Source organism: Dermacentor andersoni, chromosome 10, assembly GCF_023375885.2.
Source record: "Dermacentor andersoni chromosome 10, qqDerAnde1_hic_scaffold, whole genome shotgun sequence".
Lineage (NCBI taxonomy): Eukaryota > Metazoa > Arthropoda > Arachnida > Ixodida > Ixodidae > Dermacentor > Dermacentor andersoni.
The window spans coordinates 51636132-51657419 of NC_092823.1; the positions used below are offsets into that span (position 1 = coordinate 51636132).

The 21288-nt window shown below is 44.7% G+C and overlaps 1 protein-coding gene across 1 annotated transcript in view; it reads right to left on the reverse strand.

Annotated features, from left to right (window-relative positions):
* The window catches only part of LOC129388013 (venom metalloproteinase antarease-like TpachMP_B), a 53884-nt gene extending 39178 nt beyond the window's left edge, over window positions 1–14706 (reverse strand). Inside the window, exons 1-3 of the mRNA XM_072285127.1 lie at window positions 14641–14706; window positions 14454–14587; window positions 140–189 (exon numbers count right to left, since the gene is read on the reverse strand). Coding sequence (XP_072141228.1) covers window positions 140–189; window positions 14454–14569 — 166 coding nt within the window. The 5' untranslated portion in view covers window positions 14570–14587; window positions 14641–14706. The remainder of the gene's footprint in view (window positions 1–139; window positions 190–14453; window positions 14588–14640) is intronic.
* Between the last annotated feature and the right edge of the window lie 6582 nt (window positions 14707–21288).

Here is a 21288-nt window from a genome sequence, read left to right on the forward strand (position 1 = left end):
ATATCGCGAAATCAAAACACGTGCACAGCTGCGCTGAAGGCGTATGGCAATCGGGGGTGCATTTTTTGCAGCACCAATAATTCAACGTCAGCTTTACCGTAAAGATTCGTTAAGTTGGTGTCTAATTAGGCACACTTACCTTTTGTTGAAACTGGCTTCTTCTTGGGACCCGGGCGGGTCATGTTGCGCCTGAAAATGTAATAGCAACTGATACAATATACAAGGAACAGTAGATTTCTGAATATGAAAAAATATTTACGAAAAAAAAGTTTTTTTTACAGAATGCAATAATTTACAGTGAGAAGTTCTTCCTTTTACTATCACTAGAGTGAGGCAATTCTAAAAAAAAAACGCACTCTCTATATGCTGGGAGCACTGACTGCTTCCCTACCCTCAGGTAAGCCACTTTCTGGCCATGGCTGCGTAAACTTGCTTTAGAATGCTCTTCTAAGGCTGGTGTGTCACTCACTGTGAGTATTCGCAACAAAGTGTATTTGCGATGATATTTAAAAGGGCATACCAGCGTAACGATTTTCCTGAACTCAGCGCACGCTCCCTAACGAGCTTCGCACATGGCTCCAAAACATGCACAATCTTATCATGGTTTTTGAAGCAAGGTATTCCCAAACACAAAACATTTCAAGGTATTTACAAAACCTCATCAGCCCAACGTATTCTACTGTGCATAAGTATCTGGCAGTAACATCGCACCTCAATATTTCATTAACGGTGAATACTGTATGATTCATCTGGCATTACAGCTCGATGTTCTCAGTAAAATTAACATTGAAGCACTTGTGAACAACAACATACTTTTCACATTAGAAAGCATAGTCAGTGTCTGATTGCATATTGTTCAGTAAGACCTAATCATTTGCTCCTCTTTGGCTGCTACGCGTCCATTACAACGGCCTCTTCGATGGGATGATAATCACGTCAAATGGTATGCGCTGTGCAACGGAATGATTAGTTCTTTCTCCGCCGTCGCGGAAGCGCAGTTTTTTGCATCAGCGCGTCAATATTCGCTTACCATCCAGTTTAAGCACAAGTTCAAACACAAGATATACGGCTCCGAAATCTCATCCGTTGACTCATATAAATACCTCGGCATAACCTTTTAATTACCCTAACTTGGTCACATCATGTCATTAACTTAGCCAATGCCGCGAATCGAACCCTCGGTTTTCTCCGCCGGAACTCAAGGCTTGCTCCCCCATCAGTAAAATTATTAGCTCATGTTACATATGTCCACCCTAAGTTAGAATATGAATATCCCGTCTGAGATCCTCCTTAACATAACCTATCCAATGCACTGGAATCAGTTCAAAACCGTGCAGCCCGGTTTCTCTACTCTGAATATTCTTATCATGCAAGCGTGTCTGAACTGAAAACCCGTCCCGGTCTTACTAATCTAGAATCACGACGTCTTATTTCTAGACTGTGCCTTTTTCACAAATTCTATCATTGACCACTCCAGATTTCAGCTATATTACCAGCTCATCGTCAGTCCAGCCGCATTAACCAGAGAAAAGCTGTGTATCCTCCCCCGGCGCTGACTACCTCCCATCTACGATCATTTTTTTGTGAAAACCGCAAGGGACTGGAACGGTCTGTCTGCCGACGTCACGCGCCACTCCGACGCTCAGCCCTTCAAGGCTACTGTCAAATCACTGTTTTCTTAAACTAAGCCCATCCCTCATGTAATACCCCATCTCTGGGGCCTTTGAGGTATAATAAATAAATAAATAAACAAATAAATAAATAAAGTGCCACTGATATACTGTTCTTTTGTTTAGTTGTTATGGTCTTTTTTATGGATAATTTCCGTTTGACCGAGGCACCTGCATAAGTTATGCTCATTAGCTATGTCTTCTAGTTGCACATCATTTATTGCTATATTCTTGCAAATGAAAATGTTACGGGGCATTATATCTGCAAATTTTCATCATGCCCGCTTTCATTTATAGTCGGAAAGCTTTCAACATTTTTTTACAGAAGCATGAGACATCAAAAGAGGAGAGCACTGGAAGCACTCCTTCAATCAACTATATCATCATCATCATATTGATAATCAGCATCAGCATCATCATTATCAGCAGCAGCAGCAGCCTATTTTATGTCAACTGCACGACGAAGGCCTCTCCCTGCGATCTCCAATTGCACCTGTCTTGTGCTAACGATTCCAACTAGCGCCCGCAAATTTCCTAATTTCATCGCCTAACTCACCTTTGCAATCCTCGACTGTGCTTCCCATCTCTTGGCACCTTTTCTGTAAGCCTAATGTTCCTTAGAAGGGTGATCGTTTGGGCAAGATGGTTTTCCATTGTAGAATGTGTGATACAGCGCGAAGCAGGGACAAGGGACACAAGAAAGCGCTTGTCCTCGTTTTTCTTGCGTCCCTTGTCCCTGCTTAGCGCTGTGCCACACATCATAATGTTCCACGGGTCATTTATAACGTGCCAAGCTCTATCTTTTTCTCTTAATGTCAATTTGAATATCGGATATACCGTTTGCTCTCTTATCAAACCGCTTTCTTTCTGTCTCTTAACGTCATGCATGGCATTCTTCGTTCCATCGCTCTTTGCGCGGTCCTTAACTTGTTCTGAAGCTTGCTTGTCAGTCCAACTTTTTGCCCCATATGTTAGCACCGGTTACATGCACTTATTGTACTCCTTCCTTTTCAATTATAATATCTAGTTTCCTACAGTGAGAATTTTCAGCTTCCGCTCAGGAGCTGTCAATGTCTACCGTATGCGCTCCAACAGATTCTTATCCTTCTGTAAATTTCCTTTTCACGATCAGGGTTCACTGTGAGTAATTGACCTAGGTAAATGTACTCTTTCATAGACTCTAGAAAATGACTGGCGATCCTGAAATCTTGTTCTCCTGCCCGGCTATTCATCATTATCTTTGTATTCTGCATATTAATCTTCAACTACACTCTTACGCTCTCTCTGTTAAGGTCCTCAATAATCATTTGTTGTAACAGGATAATGTCACCTGCAAACCGAAGGTTGCTGAGATATTCCCCGTTGATCCTTACTTGCAAGCCTTCCCAGTTTGTTAGCTTGAATACTTCTTCCAAGTACGCAGTAAATAGCATCGCAGAAATTGTGGCTCCTGGTGAGACTCCCCTTTTTTATAGGTATCTTGCTACATGTGGAAAATTAAGGTAGCTTGCCAACCTGTGCAGATATTTTCCAAGAGATTTAAGTCCGTGGTCTGTACTCCTTGATAGCGTAATGACTGCATGAGTGCTTGCATCTCTACTGAATCAAATGCATTTTGATAATCAATGAAAGCCACATAGAGTGGCTAATTGTACTCTGTTGATTTTTCAATTACCTTAGTAATGAAATGGAGTTTATGCAAAGTAGAGTATCCCTTCCTGAAGACAGTCTGTTCCCTTGGTTGACTGAAGTCTAGTGTTGCGCTTATTTTATTGGAAATTATCTGGGTGAATATTTTAAATAATACTTGCAGTAAGCTAATGGGCCTATAATTTTTCAATTTTTTAGCGTCTCCCATTTTGTGGATTAGTATAATGTTTGCATTTTTTTAGTTCTCTGGCACCGTTGAAGTCGATAGACACTTCGTATAGAGAGCTGCCACTGCCGCCGGCGACCGAAATGCGCGTTAGGAAGAGAGAGCGCGTTAGGAACAACATGGCGGCCGATGCGAGCCGCAAGGGAAAGCGTGGTAGGAGAGGAGGAGCTCGTCGCTACTTGGCAAAAGCCGATGTAGGTACCTCAGGTAATCCTAATTTAGTTGTACCAAGATTGCTATATCCTCACTCGCTCTCGGCATATTTTGCCCTTGTCAGGCGCCACTCCAAGCCTGGCGCTGTAGTGCACTGGAGGAGGCGAATTTCGACCTTACCATCCTCAGATTTCAAAAGAAAGCTTTTGTCATTCGAGGAGTTGATCTTCTGACTATGGTAACCGAGCAACCAACAAAGCTCAGTCAAGTAATCCTGTTGACGCTGAGGTACTTTATCGCGGAGTAGTCCAGCGCTGAGGGCCTTAAACCTAAAAGATCCCTTGATTGACCAGCCCTTGGCGGGCAACATTGTGTCATTTCTCAAAGATTCTAACATTATGGTTCGGGAATCTCAGGTATCTATCCAGCCATGAACGCAGCTATGTGCGCGATATATCTTCGGCCAGCTTGAAACGTGTGCAAAAAAGCAAGAAAGAGTTGAAAGGTTTCAGCGCTTACCGGGAAGCCCCGAGTGGCGTTTGCGCGGAGATGCAGCCGTCCGCTTATTGTCTCGTCTCCCTGCCTCTGGCCGTCTTTCTGCGGCCCTTTCCTGGCCGTCGTTTGCGTATATACCAAAACTTTCGCTTCCGGGCAAATACTAAAAGTGGCGAGACGAGCCCCCAGAACAATATGGTTCTGAGCCGCGCTTAAAACAGGCGACCTTGATAGCGGCTAGGTGTCTTCGACTTTTCTACAGGTTCGGACAGCGCTTATGCAGGAGCTAATGAGAAGAAAGACATGGCGGAACGGGCCCCTTAGCTTACCGGAAACGCTTAGGATCTAGATGCTAGCAAGTCAGGAATGTTATGCCCACTTTTATCTACAACAAGGCAGTCTGCGATCAGTAAGACATGGTTTGCACGCTTCGCGAGTGGAAGCAATTGACGACCCTTCAACCACCACGCCCGCAATTCAATTCAATCAATCAATCAATAAACTAATCAATCAATCGTTTATTTTTTGCATTTTTGCAGTAATTCACAGGAATACAAACGCAAACACGAAAAAAAAGCGAATAAGTGCAAATGTAGCACAAAATAATGGACGCAAATACGACCGTTCAGACGAGATGAAAATCTGTGTGTGAACTTTACAAGTGGTGTCGCTTCATGCTTTTTCCGTATTCTTAGCGTCAATACTGTAAAGCCTTTTCGTCACTTTTCTCCGTTCCTTTTTTGCAGAAATTTTGCATCAATTAAGCAAGTACTTTTCGACAGCCCGCTTCGTAGATTGCTGCGGATAAATTCTTGAACTTTTGCAGTGTTATGGAGGGTACAGTGCTGACATCTACTCACGCATTAAGTACCCCTCATACGTTTGCGAGATATGTATAAGCAAACTTCTATTTATGCAGGCTTACAAAGTGGAAATCTCGGCCATTTCGTTACGTCATATCGGCACATATACATGTTACGAATTTGCCCACGTCATATTTTCTAGGGTTGTCACTAGAAAGTATGCGTAAGGTAGGTCAGTAGTGTTTTCATTTATATTTATATTTCGTATTTCATTACAGTGCGTAACAGGATGCACGAACCGTGTTTAAAGTCTTATTGATACCGAAGATATTTTGGAGAAATTATAGTTCTTACTTCACCAGATGTATGAGAAAAATTCAAGTTAACTTCGTACGTGCTGTGATAGTCATCGTCCTATTTTCGTCAGCTAATCACATCATGGTCCATCTTCTTTATCGTGGTGTACCCTCTCGCTTTAGCGCAGAAAGAGCTGTCACCCATCGAGTCTTATGTTTTGGCTTTGTTTCTCGGCGCCTAATACTAATTCAGAGAGTGCATTTATTATAAGAGAAAAGCTGAAAGATCGGGCTGAATCAATGTTCCGACCTGCTACTCGGTGTTGGGGGAAGGGTAAAGGGTGTACTTGTATCAGGATGATCGAGTTGCCGGTGGAAGAGTTTGTCATGTTGCTCTACGATGTTCTCATTGACACATTTTATTTGATTGTTATAATTTAGAAGTTGGTAAATTATTAAAAAGTAATTACGTGATAAGGTGCAGTGCAAAAGATGATCTACCTTCAAGCGACAACAAACAACATTGCATTTGTGCTTTCTAGCTACGTAGCATTTGCATATCTTTAATGTTTGGGAGAAGTTCAGTGAAACAGTCTCTATATATCGAAGTGACTGGGCGTCTCTCGCGTATGACTGCTCAGTCCGACTGCTTACGCAGAACGTCTGCTTCTCTCCCATACGAGCGATGCTGCCACTCGTCTTCCCCTTCTCTTCTCAGCACATGTATCCACCGACGAGGAAACGAAGGAGATCGACGATCAAGCTGACCAATGCTGGCTGCTCCCCACGATACCTCCTAGGCATTTTCTCTTTTTTCCTACATGCTTCTGGACTTCTCTCCATCCTTAGTTTCATTGTCCTGGACAAACATTCCTGCTGGCGCCGGTCCGATTGACGTAACTCAACCCCAACCTCGTCATTACTTTCCGATTGTAGAAGTTGGCACGTCGGCTGCGGCGGCAGAGGGTGCCACTGGAGTTCCACCAGGCTCAAACAAAACCCAGAAATCACCCGATAATGCACGAGCTATAAAAGGGGTTGTTGCATGGTACTGCTTCCTTTTTTTTTGAGCGTTTTGATTGGGAGCAGGTCGTCGGTGTGATCGTTCTCTTTCTCTGTATATATGACAACAGAGCACCCGCTGGTACATCGGCGTAGCGGTACGCGGTATGATATGACAGTGCCGATACCATTGTACACGTTAGCTCGACTTTGGCTGCAGTCCTCTCACGTAGAGGTATGCGGAATCCATGCGGATGTCCAGCTGGCTGGGTAGCTCTGCCAACAGATGAATCGTGTGTGCACATATTTTTTGGTTGTGCATTTGGTGGTGGCGGGCTTATATCTGAACCTCCCGCATACAAGAAGCTATGTATCATGAGCTGGGAAGAGTGTAGGGATTGTTGCCCAGTTTCCACCATGCAGCTCATCTTTGGTTTTTTTTTTTCGAGCACTTTCCATGGTGAAAGTTTCAGCCTCGCAAAAGACTGCAAGAGTTGGGTGGACGGCGTTCATGTCTCGACTGGTCTCGTCGAGCGATCAGCTGGCGTTAGTTTCTCGACGAGGCAGTAGCTGCTCTCGTGATACGTATACCAGTGGACCACCTTTCTGCACCACGTCGGGGGCTCGGCAAGGTATCCTGGGGCATCGTGGCAGGTGCGGGGTCTTGGCTTTCATTCCGAGCGTGGGCTATGTTATGAGTGTAGTGTCACTTGGAGTCAGTGTGAGGGTGACCTAAAGTACTGTGCCGTGTAAATAAGGCTTCGTGACGCTCTCGGAGGATTTTAGGTGTGCTCCTAGTGTGGATAATTTATACGTTGATCGCGTTTACACACTGCTTGCTCTTCACGTCGTCTCCATCAGACTATATCAACCCGAATAGGATGTGGAGCGAGATCTTCGTCTTGCTTTGTCACATTTGCTGATATTGCTCGACGGGCAACGGCCTACGCGTCGGTTGGTCTATTCTTTTGCGAGGCATCTTCTGGAGGTACAGACGCGTATAAAAGTCCAGCGGCTACCGGCATATGCGAAAACTCTTCTTCGAGGGCTGCCGTGCAACGTGTAATTGTATAGAAGCATGGCACTGGTCAAGCAGGTTCGCATGGGTAGTAAGTACACTAGATTCAGCCTTTGTGGCTAGGCTGGGAAGAAAAAAGAAATTCAGCGGCACCTTTGGTCCTTAATTATTCGTGCTCGACTGTGCATAAGGTTTTGCTTATGCATTTTGTTGGGGACCTTGTTGTAGGTTACTTCGTGCAGATATATAGCGCGTTGTCTATTCCTTGGCTCGACAGCTGCAAGGATATTTGTTTTCGTGTTGTTTTCTGGGACATCGACTTTTCAATCTGCTCTGGTTGTGACCAGAGGGTCCGTGTTGGCGATCACCATGTCGTTATCTGAGCTGACGCTGCACTCGCGGCCTAGGTTTTGTTGAATTGGTCTTCAGGTGGTTGTTTTGTTTTCCATGACCATAGTCTCATCAGGCGCACTACTTGGCAATTACGCCTGCTTATGGGTTGAATAACTAGTCATAGTCAGTCTTTATCCAAAAGTGGCTGGAGATTCAAGACTGCAACGAGCTGGGCAGTTGGTGTGGCGGGCTTTATCAGATTATTCTAATTCCTTGTTGTCGCTCACGAGGTCTTGAATTTTGGCGAGACAACAAGCTTTGTCATTGAGGTCGTCTAAGAGGCCTTTCATGTCTTGAAAGAAGTCAGTTCAGCTGCTTCCAACGCTTTCGTAGCTGTGTCGACGACTAAGGTATCGACATCTCCAATAACGCCGTGCTTACGGCAGAGTGTTAGTTCATTAGCGCTTTTTTGAGATGGAGCTGGCGTCTCCGGATTTCATTCCCAGCCCCATATTATTTGTTGAGAGTGTATAGGCGTATCTACCGGGGTGGGGGGGTGGGGTAAGAAGAAACCTGTCCACCCACTGTCTGAAATGGGGAGGCAAAGTAAGTAATTTGCCCCCCCCCCCCCCCCCCACCGAGCTACTTTTGAAATCGGGTAGTCTAGGCTGCATGCTGGAAAGTCGAACGAAGCTGCGCCTGAAGCTAGATTGTCGCTCCTAATTGACTGACCACATGAGTAATGCTTTTCTTTACGATTCCTCCGCTGATTTGATAGCGAGGATTGTCTTTTGTGCCTTCTCGTGATGGCCTGTATCGTACGACGCGTGGTATTCGACATACACGCTAGCGTTGCGGAGGACGCCTGGCACTGGGCAGTTCCCGCCGTAAAAAAATTTCAGCTTGTGAAATTTGCATCGTGGCCAGTTTTCTTGGAACCACCATATCCGTATTCGAAAACATAATCAGCTTGCTAGATTAACTTTCGGGTGAGGTGGAAGTTCCGATATAGTATTGTAATCAGCCGATCCCAACAACTAATGTGCCTTATGGCATGAAACACAGAAATGCGTAAACAGAGATAACAGAGAAATGTGTAACCTGAGCGGTAAGAGACTATTCAAAGGTAAAGGTTCGTGATAGGGCATTTCAGTCGGAGGTACGGAAATGTAGCCACGACAACGAGCGACGACATTATTTTCAGATGAGGTGCCAAAAAAGAAAGGCCTTGAGTGACGTATCTGCCAAAGCGGAGAGGAGCGTTTAATGTTTTATTGATCAGAAATTGTCGCGCTGATAGCTAAACAGCGCACAGTGCGACTTCCTAGCGTGATGACGGCGTGCTGAATAACCCCTTCTCCACGTAATCACTAATATTTTTTGCGCCTGAAAGCTCGTCTTCACGATTCTAGTACGCTGTATCGACTACCATTCATGATTAACCCTGCCTCATTTTATGTAATAATATTTACGCGTATATTTAAAGAAAATTTCCCTCGTGGTCGCCCACGTCTTCGTAGCGTTCCATATATGTGGACACTTATGTATGCTACTTGTTCAATTTAGTGCTATGTACAAGGTAGGTAATGCAGTATGCAAATGACAAGCTTGTTCACCTCACGTTTTATGGCAGTCTGTGAAACACACCCATGAATTTTCGACAATTGCACTGTGTAAACAGCCCTCACGAAACATGCGATTCACTTCGTATGATTTGTATCTTAATTCTTTGGACACAATTCATGAAGTGAAACAGCATCTTATTGCTTAGAATCTGAAAGTAATGTGATCCCACTCGCGCTGCTCATTACGGCCGGCGGAGTGGGGCCGCTGCGATGCCACTGCAGTTCCTACACGGTGTCTTAAAGTGTTCAAGGGTGCCAGAAATTTTTTCGCCTCGCGTTTATCCCACCTGCGTATGGATAATAGAGAGCTTTAGTTTAGGGGACGCAAGCGGCTTGCGTACGCAAGAACTAGGGGCGACGATACTGCGTATGCGCAGACCGCTCCGTCTACTTGCGTCCTTGCGGCGGCCGAAAACATCGCTGCCCCTAAGCGGTCACGTTACCCACGTGACTCTCACGGTGTACGAGAACTTGAGAGTTGCTAGCGGGTAGATAATCTTGTAAATCTTTCGCCAAGCGTCGACAGACGACGTTTTTATATATATTAGAGAGGTATAGCGTGTCCAGTATTCGGGTAAACTTGGGGCGGGGCAGTAAACGGGAGCGGTCTGCATGGTGCATCCACCTGGTGGCGCAAAGCTCAAGCGGACAAAAACAGCCAATATCGCTGTAACCAAGTCTATTCTACTTCGCTGTTGGTGTAAATTTTCGGCAGTGGCATAATCGTATTGCTGCCAAAAATTTACACCCGCAGAAAAGTAGGATAGACTTGGTTACAGCAATATTAGCTGTTTTTGACTGTTTGAGCTTTGCGCCACCAGGTGGCTGCACCATGCAGAACGCTCCCGTTTACGGCTCCGCCCCAATGCCCCTTGCGCCTGCGTTTACCCGAATACCGGACACGATAAACCTCTCTATTAACTGCTTTTAATAAGAATAGTTTTGTGCGCTTTAGTTCATATGCATGATTTCATACTTCAAAAATTATAACGCATCAAAGGTCAGATGTTGATGGCGCTGCGAGCGCATCCGACCTCACTGCGGCCTGCGTTTGGGACCGCTAACATATAACGTGTTTCTGCTTGCGTACGCAAACGCAAACGCATCCAAGTGCTAGGGGCACCAACGCCTTGCGTCCCCTAAACTAAACCTCTCTAATACTTCGGTCGAGCAGTCCAGGCGCAACCCTAAACTTTGCTATAGCTGCCAATGTTTCGCCTTCCGTACCAAACTACCAGTTTGCTTATGTCACATATTTCTTTATTTATAGCGCGAAGGGACGTACACGAAGACTAGAAGCAGACAGGACTAGCGCTACGTCTCCGTTGACGGAAAGCCTTCGTTGGTGTCCCTTCGAGCTATAAACCAGACCTATGAGAACGTAGCAACTGCCCCAACAATCTATGTTTTTGCTTATGTCAGTCGAGTGGTGAGGAATCCCAGACTCTGTCTTCTTTGCGAACAGGCAAGTAATCACCGCGCTGTGAAAACGCACTCGACAAAATGAGCGGCTACACGGCATTGAAATAACAAATCCACGAAAGATTCCATGCTGAATTATTCTAACAAGAGCACTGAATGTGAAGAATTTTTTTTTCCTTTTAAGCTGCATCAAGGTGAATGCAAACGACATATACAGGGGCCCTGTAACGTAATACTATTCCAATCTGCCTTTATTGCAATCTACTGACGTCAAATTCGCGTACCCACCGACGCATGCATTTCTGAACGGCCGAATGAAATGCTCTGCCAGTTCATAGGAGGTCACTTTTCTTCGCTTTGAAAACGAACAACGCTGCCTAAACGCAGCAGTTCTTCCTGTCTAATTGCCTGACAAGAGGCGAGGAGGATGCTCAAGCGGAGAGGGCTTCGTTGGGGCCAATACAGCCCAGTGGAAACAGATAACCGGACGAAGGGGGTGGTGCCGGAGTCTGCGACTGGCCCGCTTGCCCTTAGCTCACGATGGCTCGTCAAAAATCGCGGTGGCGTGCAACCGAAGGTGAAAAAAGACGCTAAAACGGATCCTCAGTAAGGAAGAGTTGGCAGAGCGATGTCGTTTGCGTGCCCAAGGGGTATCGATAATGTTTTACCGCCACGCAGAAGTGTTTATTATACGGAAATAAGTCCATCCTCACCGGTGCGTGCGAGCACGGGGTAGAATAGGAGAGATGGCCAAACGAGCGCCGCAAGCACGTCGCCGCCACCCTCGAGTTTGTGCAGCAATCGCCAGGTGGCGCAATGGGCTTATGGGCCCAAAGACACGCATCACAAGCTTTTGCGGTGCTGTAAAAGGTCCCTTAATATCGCAATTTTTCTGGCTTTAAAAACTGCTTATGACTTTAATAATTTGCAGAGGCTGTCTGTTGGCCTTATATTAAAAAAGAGTCTGTCAAGCGCTGTGGAGCTTGAAAATTTCTAATCGGCGCGGGTATTCTGTACAAGACTGACACGGTAATGCCTATCGCAAGGGACGCGCATGTATTTTCCTGGAAGGGTAAAAATTCTTACCGGCGCATGTACAGCGTAAAAAAAAATTTCGTTTTCGCGTCATTGGCTCATGAACGAGAGAGATAATTTATTTGAATGAAGGCCGAGAGGTCGGCCTGAGCTAACGCGCTCTAGCCTCCTACTCTGCACAGGGAGAGCGGGAACAGGCACATAAAGGTGTGATGAGGGATGATGATGACATAGAAAGAGGGATGCACAACGGTGAAAGCAAGTTCAACATTGTGATGATAAACATTCAGAAAGCTCGATCGTGGGTTCTGGTTCCGTATCTAGCCAGTAGTCACCAATTCAAGTGAACGCAAAGGTGCTAGGACGAAGCTGGTGTGTGGGCTTCCCTTGCATGAGCAGCACAAGCGCCAAAAAAAAAAAGGTTTATAGCATGAAAGCATGATTTATGGTCGTCTGGCTGTAGGTAAATTTCACTGTGCACTCACCAATTGCTTAATTATTGTTCAGCTCCCTAAGAACAGAAAAAAATATAAAAATAAAAGTAGCATAATATTTTAATGGCATTTCATTTGTGAATACAATTACGCTATGCTAGAAACTGAATACGTTTTCAAGGTTGCAGTGTAGACAATTAAATAAATGCATCACGACGGCACAATTGAGTTAAGAAAGTACGTGGACACAATATGTATCTCCTACGCCTTTTTGTTGCGAAGCAGTAAAGCCTAAAAAATGTTTTCACCCTTTGAGTGATATTTTCTTCCCAGACGATTATCGTCATCTGTCTTGCCCGCATTTCCTTTCTTTAAGGCCGTGAACCCGGTATACTTCCTAGTCACGAACGGCTTGAGCATTATCAGCTTGGCACAGCATTCTCGACAGGAAAGTAGCGAGCGCAAAGTTTTCAAGAGAGGAAACGCAAGCACGGCACATCACGATTATAGTTTGGGGACAAGATGAGTCCCAAAGGTTGTAAACTTTTTTTAAAGTGTACACTCTTAGACAAAGGTACACCCTTTGTGGTGTACATCTGCCACACAACGATAATCGTCATCTGCTTTGTTTGCGTTTCCTTTCTTGAAAACGCCACGCACGCTATTATCCTGTCGGGAATGCTACGTCATACTGATAACGCGCATGCCGTTCGTTAAAGGGAAGTACGGGGCTCACAGCGATAAAGAAGGGAAATGCAGACAATACAGATGACGTGTACTGTTGTGTGCCAAGATACAAGCCAAAGGGTGTAATTTTCTATTAGAGTGTAGTTCAAACCAGTTTTGATAGCTTCCTTAGTTTATTTCTAGTCTTTTCCTACGATTTTGATTTTTTTTTCCTTTCCATTCTGGGGTGTTCCCACTGATACGTGGTACTGCGCTAAATGAGCCATAATCGTTCACTTGTGAGCAGAGCATGCATGCAAACCCAAACGTATTGATATATGCATATTTACAGATATCGGTTAACACGACAAAAGTATTTTGCGAAGCTAGTAAAATCTCTTTCTGCATAGTCGTACATGCTTATAAAGAGTTCTTTAATAATGTTGTAATTAGGAAGAAGAAACAGGTGTGCTTATTGATCGTGAACATATGAAAAATATATTCGTTTCAAACGTGATTCCTCTGACAATGATGAATTAGTCACCGCATAGTGCTCAGAACCAATCTGTATCCAGGAAAATAAAGAAATTAAACAACCAAATAAACAAGGAATAAACGACGCGGTTGAAGTCATGCATAAATCGGCGCGCAAAGTTCCTTTTAAGCGACGGTAACTTCAGTGTGATTGATCTGTCTGGTGTAGGGCACTACGATGCGTAGCTGTTTCTCAAACGTCAGAAGCGTACACATACAGTGGGAATGCACGCGAACACCCGCCGGCCACGTACTTTCAAGTACGGCGGTGCGTAAAAATGGGCCCAGACAACCCCTGCTGCCATCTGACGCAAAGCGGCGGCAACTCGAGAGCCGTCGCGTATTGCGCGGCGCATTGGCGAAGCGGCGCCATTGGACCACCTCTCCTCGTCTACCAACTTGGGTGCGAGTATCGATGCCTCATTGGTCAGCAGACAGCCATCTCTATTCCTTTCGCAACGATGCGGCATCTGGCTATTTAGAAAAAATTCGATTTTCGGCGTGCTAATGCATCTTGAACGTGCACAAGTCACTTTGACGCGGCGAGTTTTCGCGGTTTCGTGACGTCGGGTGACCGACAGGCGAAGCGGGCGCAGCCTGAGAACTTTTCACCAATAGCAGAGGGCTAATGGTGAAAAGGCGTCGGTAGAGGAGTAATCATTTTTTTTGGGGGGGGGGGGGGGGGGATGGGTTATTCATGCATAATCAATGGTTACACGTCATATGAAATGGGGAGCTATTGCTGTTTTTGTGAAAGACAGGCGAAGGGGGGGTTGGCCGGAATTTTTTTCACCAATAGTTTAGGGCTGGTTGCAGAATTCGAATAGAAAAGTTTGGAATAGCTTTACGTTATAGCGCCCCAGAATTCCCATAATATATTCGTCGTCACACTTGCTCACTTTGTCTGCACAGGAAACACTTGTCACAGCGTTGTTCGTTCAAGTTAGAACATGTTATAATGTAAAGAGGCGAAGTACCCTAACGACAAAAAAAAAGGAAAGACGCGGGAGTCATGTCCATAATGCATTCACAAACTAATATCGCTTCCAGAATAGTCTGTACATTTGACAATACGTGAAAAGATTGCTCACCCTGTGAACAATACCACAAGATCTGCCGGCCACATTATCCGTTGTTGTCTCACATAGGAGACAAACGAAGTCAGCGATTGTGAAACTTTAACTATGCCATCCTCCCCTAATTGCATGTACCGTTCGTCTTCCGTCTGTAAGGTTATGTTTTGTTATTTCAGAATTTGCGGATGTTTTTTCTACTCACCCTGCGAGTACTTTGCGCTCCTATTAAACTGACATTGCCTGGAGGTGCAAGCTGGCCCAAGATTTTGTTGATCTGTGGACATATAAGACACGATAATCACATGCCATAATGGCTAAACGTAATGACGCAAAATGTTCCGTCCAGTATCCAAGCCCTTGTCGCTTTTGATGACGCGAATCGTGCCTATGAAATACTGCAGTTTTCGATAGTATTGTCTCACCTCGGGGAATTCCTTTATTGAAAGCAATAAACTTGACCAAACGACACATTCTTTGAAAATGACGAAATATAATCGCAAATATCATTCGTTTCATTCAAAGGATGTAGGAAAGATAGCTCCTCAAGAGATCGTCAAGATACGTGGCTAAGTCACTGATCTTTGTATGACTGTCACTGCAAATATAATTTCTTATGAGAAAGCAACATGAAATATGTTAGGGAAATGCACAAAACGCTTGAGGAGCTAGCGGCCATGGCATAGCCAAAGTTTGGTAAATGCAATAGCTAACTCGTTGAGCTCACTTAGATTTGTCATACTTAACTCAGCATAAGTTGCAGCATACAAAGACAAGCAAATTTGTTGATGTTAATGTATAGCCCCCTAATAATGGTGTAACTAACGTGGACTTGGCCACAGAAATTATTTTGCATATATATGCCACAGCGAATTGCCTTTCTCGCAAATCGCATCCCCCTGAACGCGGACGATTTTCTAGAAAACGGGTCGCGTTTATGCATCGGACAAGAAATCCAGCGCCTCACTTTGTGCATGAACGTGCTTTAGAACCGCATTAATGCAGAGAGAGCGAAATATTGATTGGATGTAAAAGAGATGCAGCCGTAATTGGGTACATGAAACATTTTGTGCATGCTATAGATGGTGAATGGGCACATAGGCTGCAGGAATGATCTTTGAAAATACAAAAATTCCACTTATTCAAGCATTAGAAATGTATGCGGAACCTAATTTATGTTACAGCGAGTGAGCTATAATATTGAAATGATGTTGTTTCCGTATTCGTAAAGGGCATTTTCCTTTCTTGTTGCAGTATGTGTTTGAACACTAGAATAACAAAGTGGCGCGCGAGAGGGCCCAGTGCTGCTCCAGCCCACCGGCCTCATAGATAGTTAGCGCTCCTGGACTTTATTCAATCTCCTACACTTGCGCTTCCTGTGGAAACGGCCGCGTTCTGCCCACTCAAATGGGTTTCGTGTCCCTTAGTTCCCGGCTCTATATGGGCCATTTCTGGACCCATCTAGTTGTACGCAAGGGCGCACCTAATCAAACAAAGGTTACATTTCTGCAAGAGATTTCACACTTGTAGGCCTTATAGCTCTTCATGGGCGCCTGCTTGAGATCGCTGAATTATAAATACTGTGGCATAGTGAGCTCTCTGAAACGCAGCCAGCGCATCTCTGATTGCGAAACGTGGTGGCGAGCAACACGTTTCTGCACAAACCGGATGAGGCCGAACTTAGTTTTCATCGCGTCTTGCGTGGCATGACAATGACGTCATCTTCGCGCGTGACACACGCCCGATAGCGCCATTGATTGTTTCCTCTATACAATTATGCGAAAGTAAGGCCCGTTACTTATATTCACGCATTAGAGAGTTCTCATGTTTAATTAATGATACAGCTACTGGGGCACCTGCGGTCTAATCCAGCAATCCTGCTCGCTCCTGTTTCGTAGTGGGCCTGTCGTTTTAAAAGGTGGCGTGCAATAATTGTTGTTCCTCTGACCTGCTACCCGGGTCTTTTTCTTTCTTTATTACATATTAAAGGTCCTATAGGGTATTTCAGTGAAGGGTAGGCTTTTAAACAACTTCCAAATAATTCATTAGTCGATACGAAGTCAGTGGCAGAATGTGATGAGAAATAGGTAAAATCAGGTGTGGCGACAATAGAGGCGGGAAGATCATTCTAAGCAACTGTTGGATGGGCAACGAAGAACGGTTGAAATATAACTGTGAGCACGTTGTTGGTAGTCGTAATTACCTGCGTGGTCTGGTCGTTCCGACGTAGTGGGCTCGCGAGATCAGCGTCTTATTTGGCAGCAGATAAATATAGAAGTTGTGGAAAAGAGTAAAAGGCGGACGATTTTGCGTCGTGAAGCAAGGTGTGGTAAGTCAAGCAAGGAGTTTATTCGCGATATGCCAGCATTGAAAGAACCTTCAGAAGCGATGAATATAGCAGCGGTGCTTTTAATTAATTCCTAGTCTTTAGTTAGATTAGATGGGGGTGGGGGGTTGTCACACAATGACATGCATATATGAGTGTATGCCTGATGAGGGTGTTGTAAGCGAGCTATTTTAGGTTACGTGGAGAAATTGTAAGTCGCGAAATAAGTAACTAGGATTACGAATAACTGAAATAATAAGTCACATGACATGATTAATCCAAGATATAAGAAAGGAGAAATAAATGCTGTACTATATATGTAATATAAAGCTCTAGTATATTAGCTGAGTGGTCCGCGATACGTGTTGGTTACAATACAAGTTGAAAGCACCAGAAAGTTGGGCTAGCTTGTGTCGGTGAAATCAATATGAACGTTATTCTGCTTTTAGGATACAGGTGATGTTTGTCTGTGGGGGGACTAATGGGAAGGTAATTACTTGGAAAGATGAAATTCGAGCTTAGTGATAGGTCATCGTTGGTTGGAGTAGGGTTTTGTGGAGCAATGGCAGAAACAAACTGCCATTTTAGGTGTAAGATGGCAGATTCTTATCAGCCCACGCAATAAAACAGAACGTCTTATTACTGTTGCACTCTGATCCGAACATGTTCTACGAGGGTAGCGAAAACAAGGGTAGTATTATTAGGCTCCCATTAATGCGCTGTCAGAGTAGTGTGCCTCGCGTACAGCATAAACGCAAAATAGTGTTTGTAATATTGATTGTTACGTAGTCGTGTATATATTTTGTTACGCGTTCTGTATCTTAGGGTTAGTTGCATGATGTCACGTAAAGTAAAATTAGTATCGAGCACTGTTTGTTTCAATATCCGTGTGAATGACTTTAATATATTCATGTATTCAAGAACGGGCGAACTACACAGTTAAAATTGTAAAGATAATTGTTTTGTAGCAATGAAACTTTGTGGGTGCCTGCTGTTTTCCTTCCTATAAATAAAAAGCCGCGCTAATTTACTATCGGCTTCGAGAAACCGAAAGCTTAAGCTAGAAACTTGTCCCAGTAGCAAAAGTGTGGAAGTGCGCCCCGGTCGCTTGCCCTTTATTGAGGCAAAAGGACATGGGGGAGTGTACAATGCAGCAAAAATATCAGCAGCAGAAATATATACCTCAAAAGCGTCGCCACGGAATGGAAAAAGAGGTCAAGAAAATTGGCAACCACGTACAAGGTGACTGAAGCTATAGGCAACCAAAGTCATACAGAAGAATGTTAGAGAAGTAGAGACGCTAGATGGGATGCAAAGGATGTAAGCAAATACCTTGGAGAGTTACAAATACGGCAAGAAAGAAACCAGGAGCATATGTCTGTAAGATTACGCAAAAATATTGGACGCCGCAGCTTTCGGCCTGAGGGCAAATCTGTGATCTACAAAAAGAATCCAAGAAAGACTAAGCCTATTATAGTGAAATGCTAATATAATAACACAGGGCGACCCGTAGGGAGTGCCCACCTTCTCGAAGCATTCGGATTCAAAGAAGATGGAAGGATTAACTGGACAGTGGTCGGTATAAGTAGGAGACGAATCGAGTATTAGTGGAGGAAAATCAGGTAAAAGTTTCATTGAACCGAAGCCAATGCAAGTGTAGGCAATACTACAGTAGATTTTAAATACGAAAGTTAGGAGGGATATCAGAGAGGCAGAAGGCTAGATACCGATAGATGTAGTAAAACCTCACTTTATGACGCAAGCTAACTATTTGTCCTCACCCCGTTTCAAAGGAAAGGCCAGTAAACATTATCATGATCATCATTAGCAGTTCTTTCACGTGCCCATACCGCACGAGCATGTCACTTCGCACGCATACATAGAAGACTTTCTGGATATATTCGGCACAAAACTAAAACATGATAATGGTTTCAATGCTTCGTTCTTGGTGATATACTGCCCTTCTTTGCACTGCTACAAACTCTATACACATAAATTGTGTTTACGCATGGTACAAACGCTGCCCAGAACTATTTGGTAATCACAGCACGTATCAAATTCAATAACTCGTGCTGTTTATATTTGCGTGTTTCTCGCGTGATCAATATGTTTGTACTCCTTATGGTTTGTTCACCCCGACGGTGTTCAACAGCAGAAAGAGTTAATAAAATGTTGTTCCGTGTAGTCATTCAAGCATATGCAAGTTTGTACACTAGCATGTACTAAGTGAAATATTGCAGCTCGCTAAAACTGAAAACCTGTGGCTTGAAAACAAATCAAGCTTTACATTTTATTGTGGTGATAACAAAATCCCATTGGTGCTATGATATTTAGTAAAGGTGCTTTCTATTAAGCAGTATTCCCTTTGCACTTGCCGTTTTGAGGTGAGCTTGAATATATTTCTCAACTTCGTGGTCTTGTGCGTCCAAACGTTCTGAAAGTGCCTTATCAATTACGATATACAGCTCTAAAGTAAAATAAGGTTGTGGATGTGTCAGAGGCTCCATTCCTGTTCACATTTAAAGGAGAAAGAACATAATCAAAACCAGCACAATGAATGTAGAATGTCTTAATCGAATGAATGCGAGCATGCAACCTCGTCTTCTCAAGAGAAACGCCGTAAGCAACAAGCAATTAAAAAAAGTTGGCTTGTTGCTTTTGGAACACTGCATCACTCTGTGTCCTAATGTTCACTGCAAAGTAGTCCTCTGACTCCTAGAAAAAAAATGTGCTTTTATGAACAGATACTAATTTTATGCCAGCTGGTCATTCGTAAAAGTTATGAAGCGTGCATGTTTTTACTTTTGACATATCAACGACATAGTCCTTTACCAAGCGAAAGCTCACCATCCACTACTACAGGTACATTTTCTTTAGCCGTAATATTGACACGTGTAGTTGTCTTTATTGGGCGACACATTTCACCGCCTAACAAATGTTATCGCACAGCGCAGGACGCCCCTGCATGTATCTGAAGTTTCTGGAATGTTATCGGTGGTTCCATCCGCTGTCTGTGACCGAACCTTGTGAAAACTGATTGCATGTGTGCGCGACGCGTATAATGTAGAACTTTGTGGAAGGGACGTAGGTCCCAGTGATTAGTCTGGAACATTCGACGATTGACGTATAAAAGCCGACGCGCTTGACCCGTTGATCAGATTTTCGACGATCGCTGACTGTGTTCGCCGCTATCGTTGTGCTATAGTTGTAGCCTGTTTTGTGGGCACAGGTTCGCCCAATAAAAGTTAGTTTTGTCGTTCACACTATTGCTACTGCGTTCTTCAACGTCACCACCACGTGACAATATTGTATATCTATGATGAACGTGTAGCCAAGACGTCACGCACGAGAATAAGTTGAAAGCAGCAAAGTGTGTTTCTTCAGCCGCTCCATTCTAGCAATATATGACAATAGGTTTTGTTTATAATAATAATATTGTTACACACGAGGTGTTCAGGGCAGAACCAGATGAATCTGGTTGATAGGCGCGGTTGTTGAAGAGCGGTCTCGCGGCAGCTTGGCTAACGTCCTTCTCTTCTTCTTCCACCTCACTGTCTGCGCGGCAGCCGTGGATCATGACAGAGCTTGTGACATTTCCACGCTGCCAGACGAAGCCCGCCGGGCGAGTCAGTCATCTCGTGGGTTGTAACGCCTCAGACGCGCGACGTGTGTCACTTCAGCCTTGGCCGAGCGTCGTCCACTGCTCGTGAGACGCGCAATGCGGTAGTTTACTTCGCTGAGGCGCTCCAGAATAACGTAAGGGCCGACGTTGGCGGCGAGAAACTTCTGGCACAAGCCACGCTTCCGCAACGGCGTCCACACAAGATCACCAGGATCGAAGTAAACGTGGCGGTGACGCCCGTCATAGCGTATCTTGGACCGGTCCTGCGATGCTAGGGTGCGTAGCCTAGCGAGGCGTCGCGCTTCTTCTGCTCGACATAGGATCTCATCAATTGATTCGTTGTCATGAGCGAAGTAGGGAAATATGGTGTCGAGGGTGTAGCGCGGCGGACGAGCATACAGAAGGAAAAATGGTGAGTAACCAGTGGTCTCGTGTCTCGCGGTATTGAAGGCATAGATAATGAAAGGCAAGATACTGTCCCAATTCTTGTGTGCTGAATCGACGTACATGGACAGCATGTTGGCAAGCGTTCTGTTTGTGCGTTCGACCAGACCATTAGCTTGTGGATGGTAGGGCGTAGAATGGCGGAAGCTACATGAACACAGACGAAGGGTTTCTTCAACCACGTCCGCGGTAAACTGTCGCCCACGATCGCTGATTACTATGCGAGGAGGTCCATGTCGGAGTATAACGTTAGCCAGCAAGAAGATGGAAACTTCTGTAGCTGTGGCCGATGGCAATGCGGCGGTCTCACAATAGCGGGTAAGGTGATCTACGCAAACGATAACCCAACGATTACCCTTGGAGGATCGCGGGAAAGGGCCCAGAAGATCTATACCAACTTGCTCAAAGGGGACGCTCGAAGGGGGAACTAATTGAAGCAGGCCATGTGGCGCTTGTGGCGG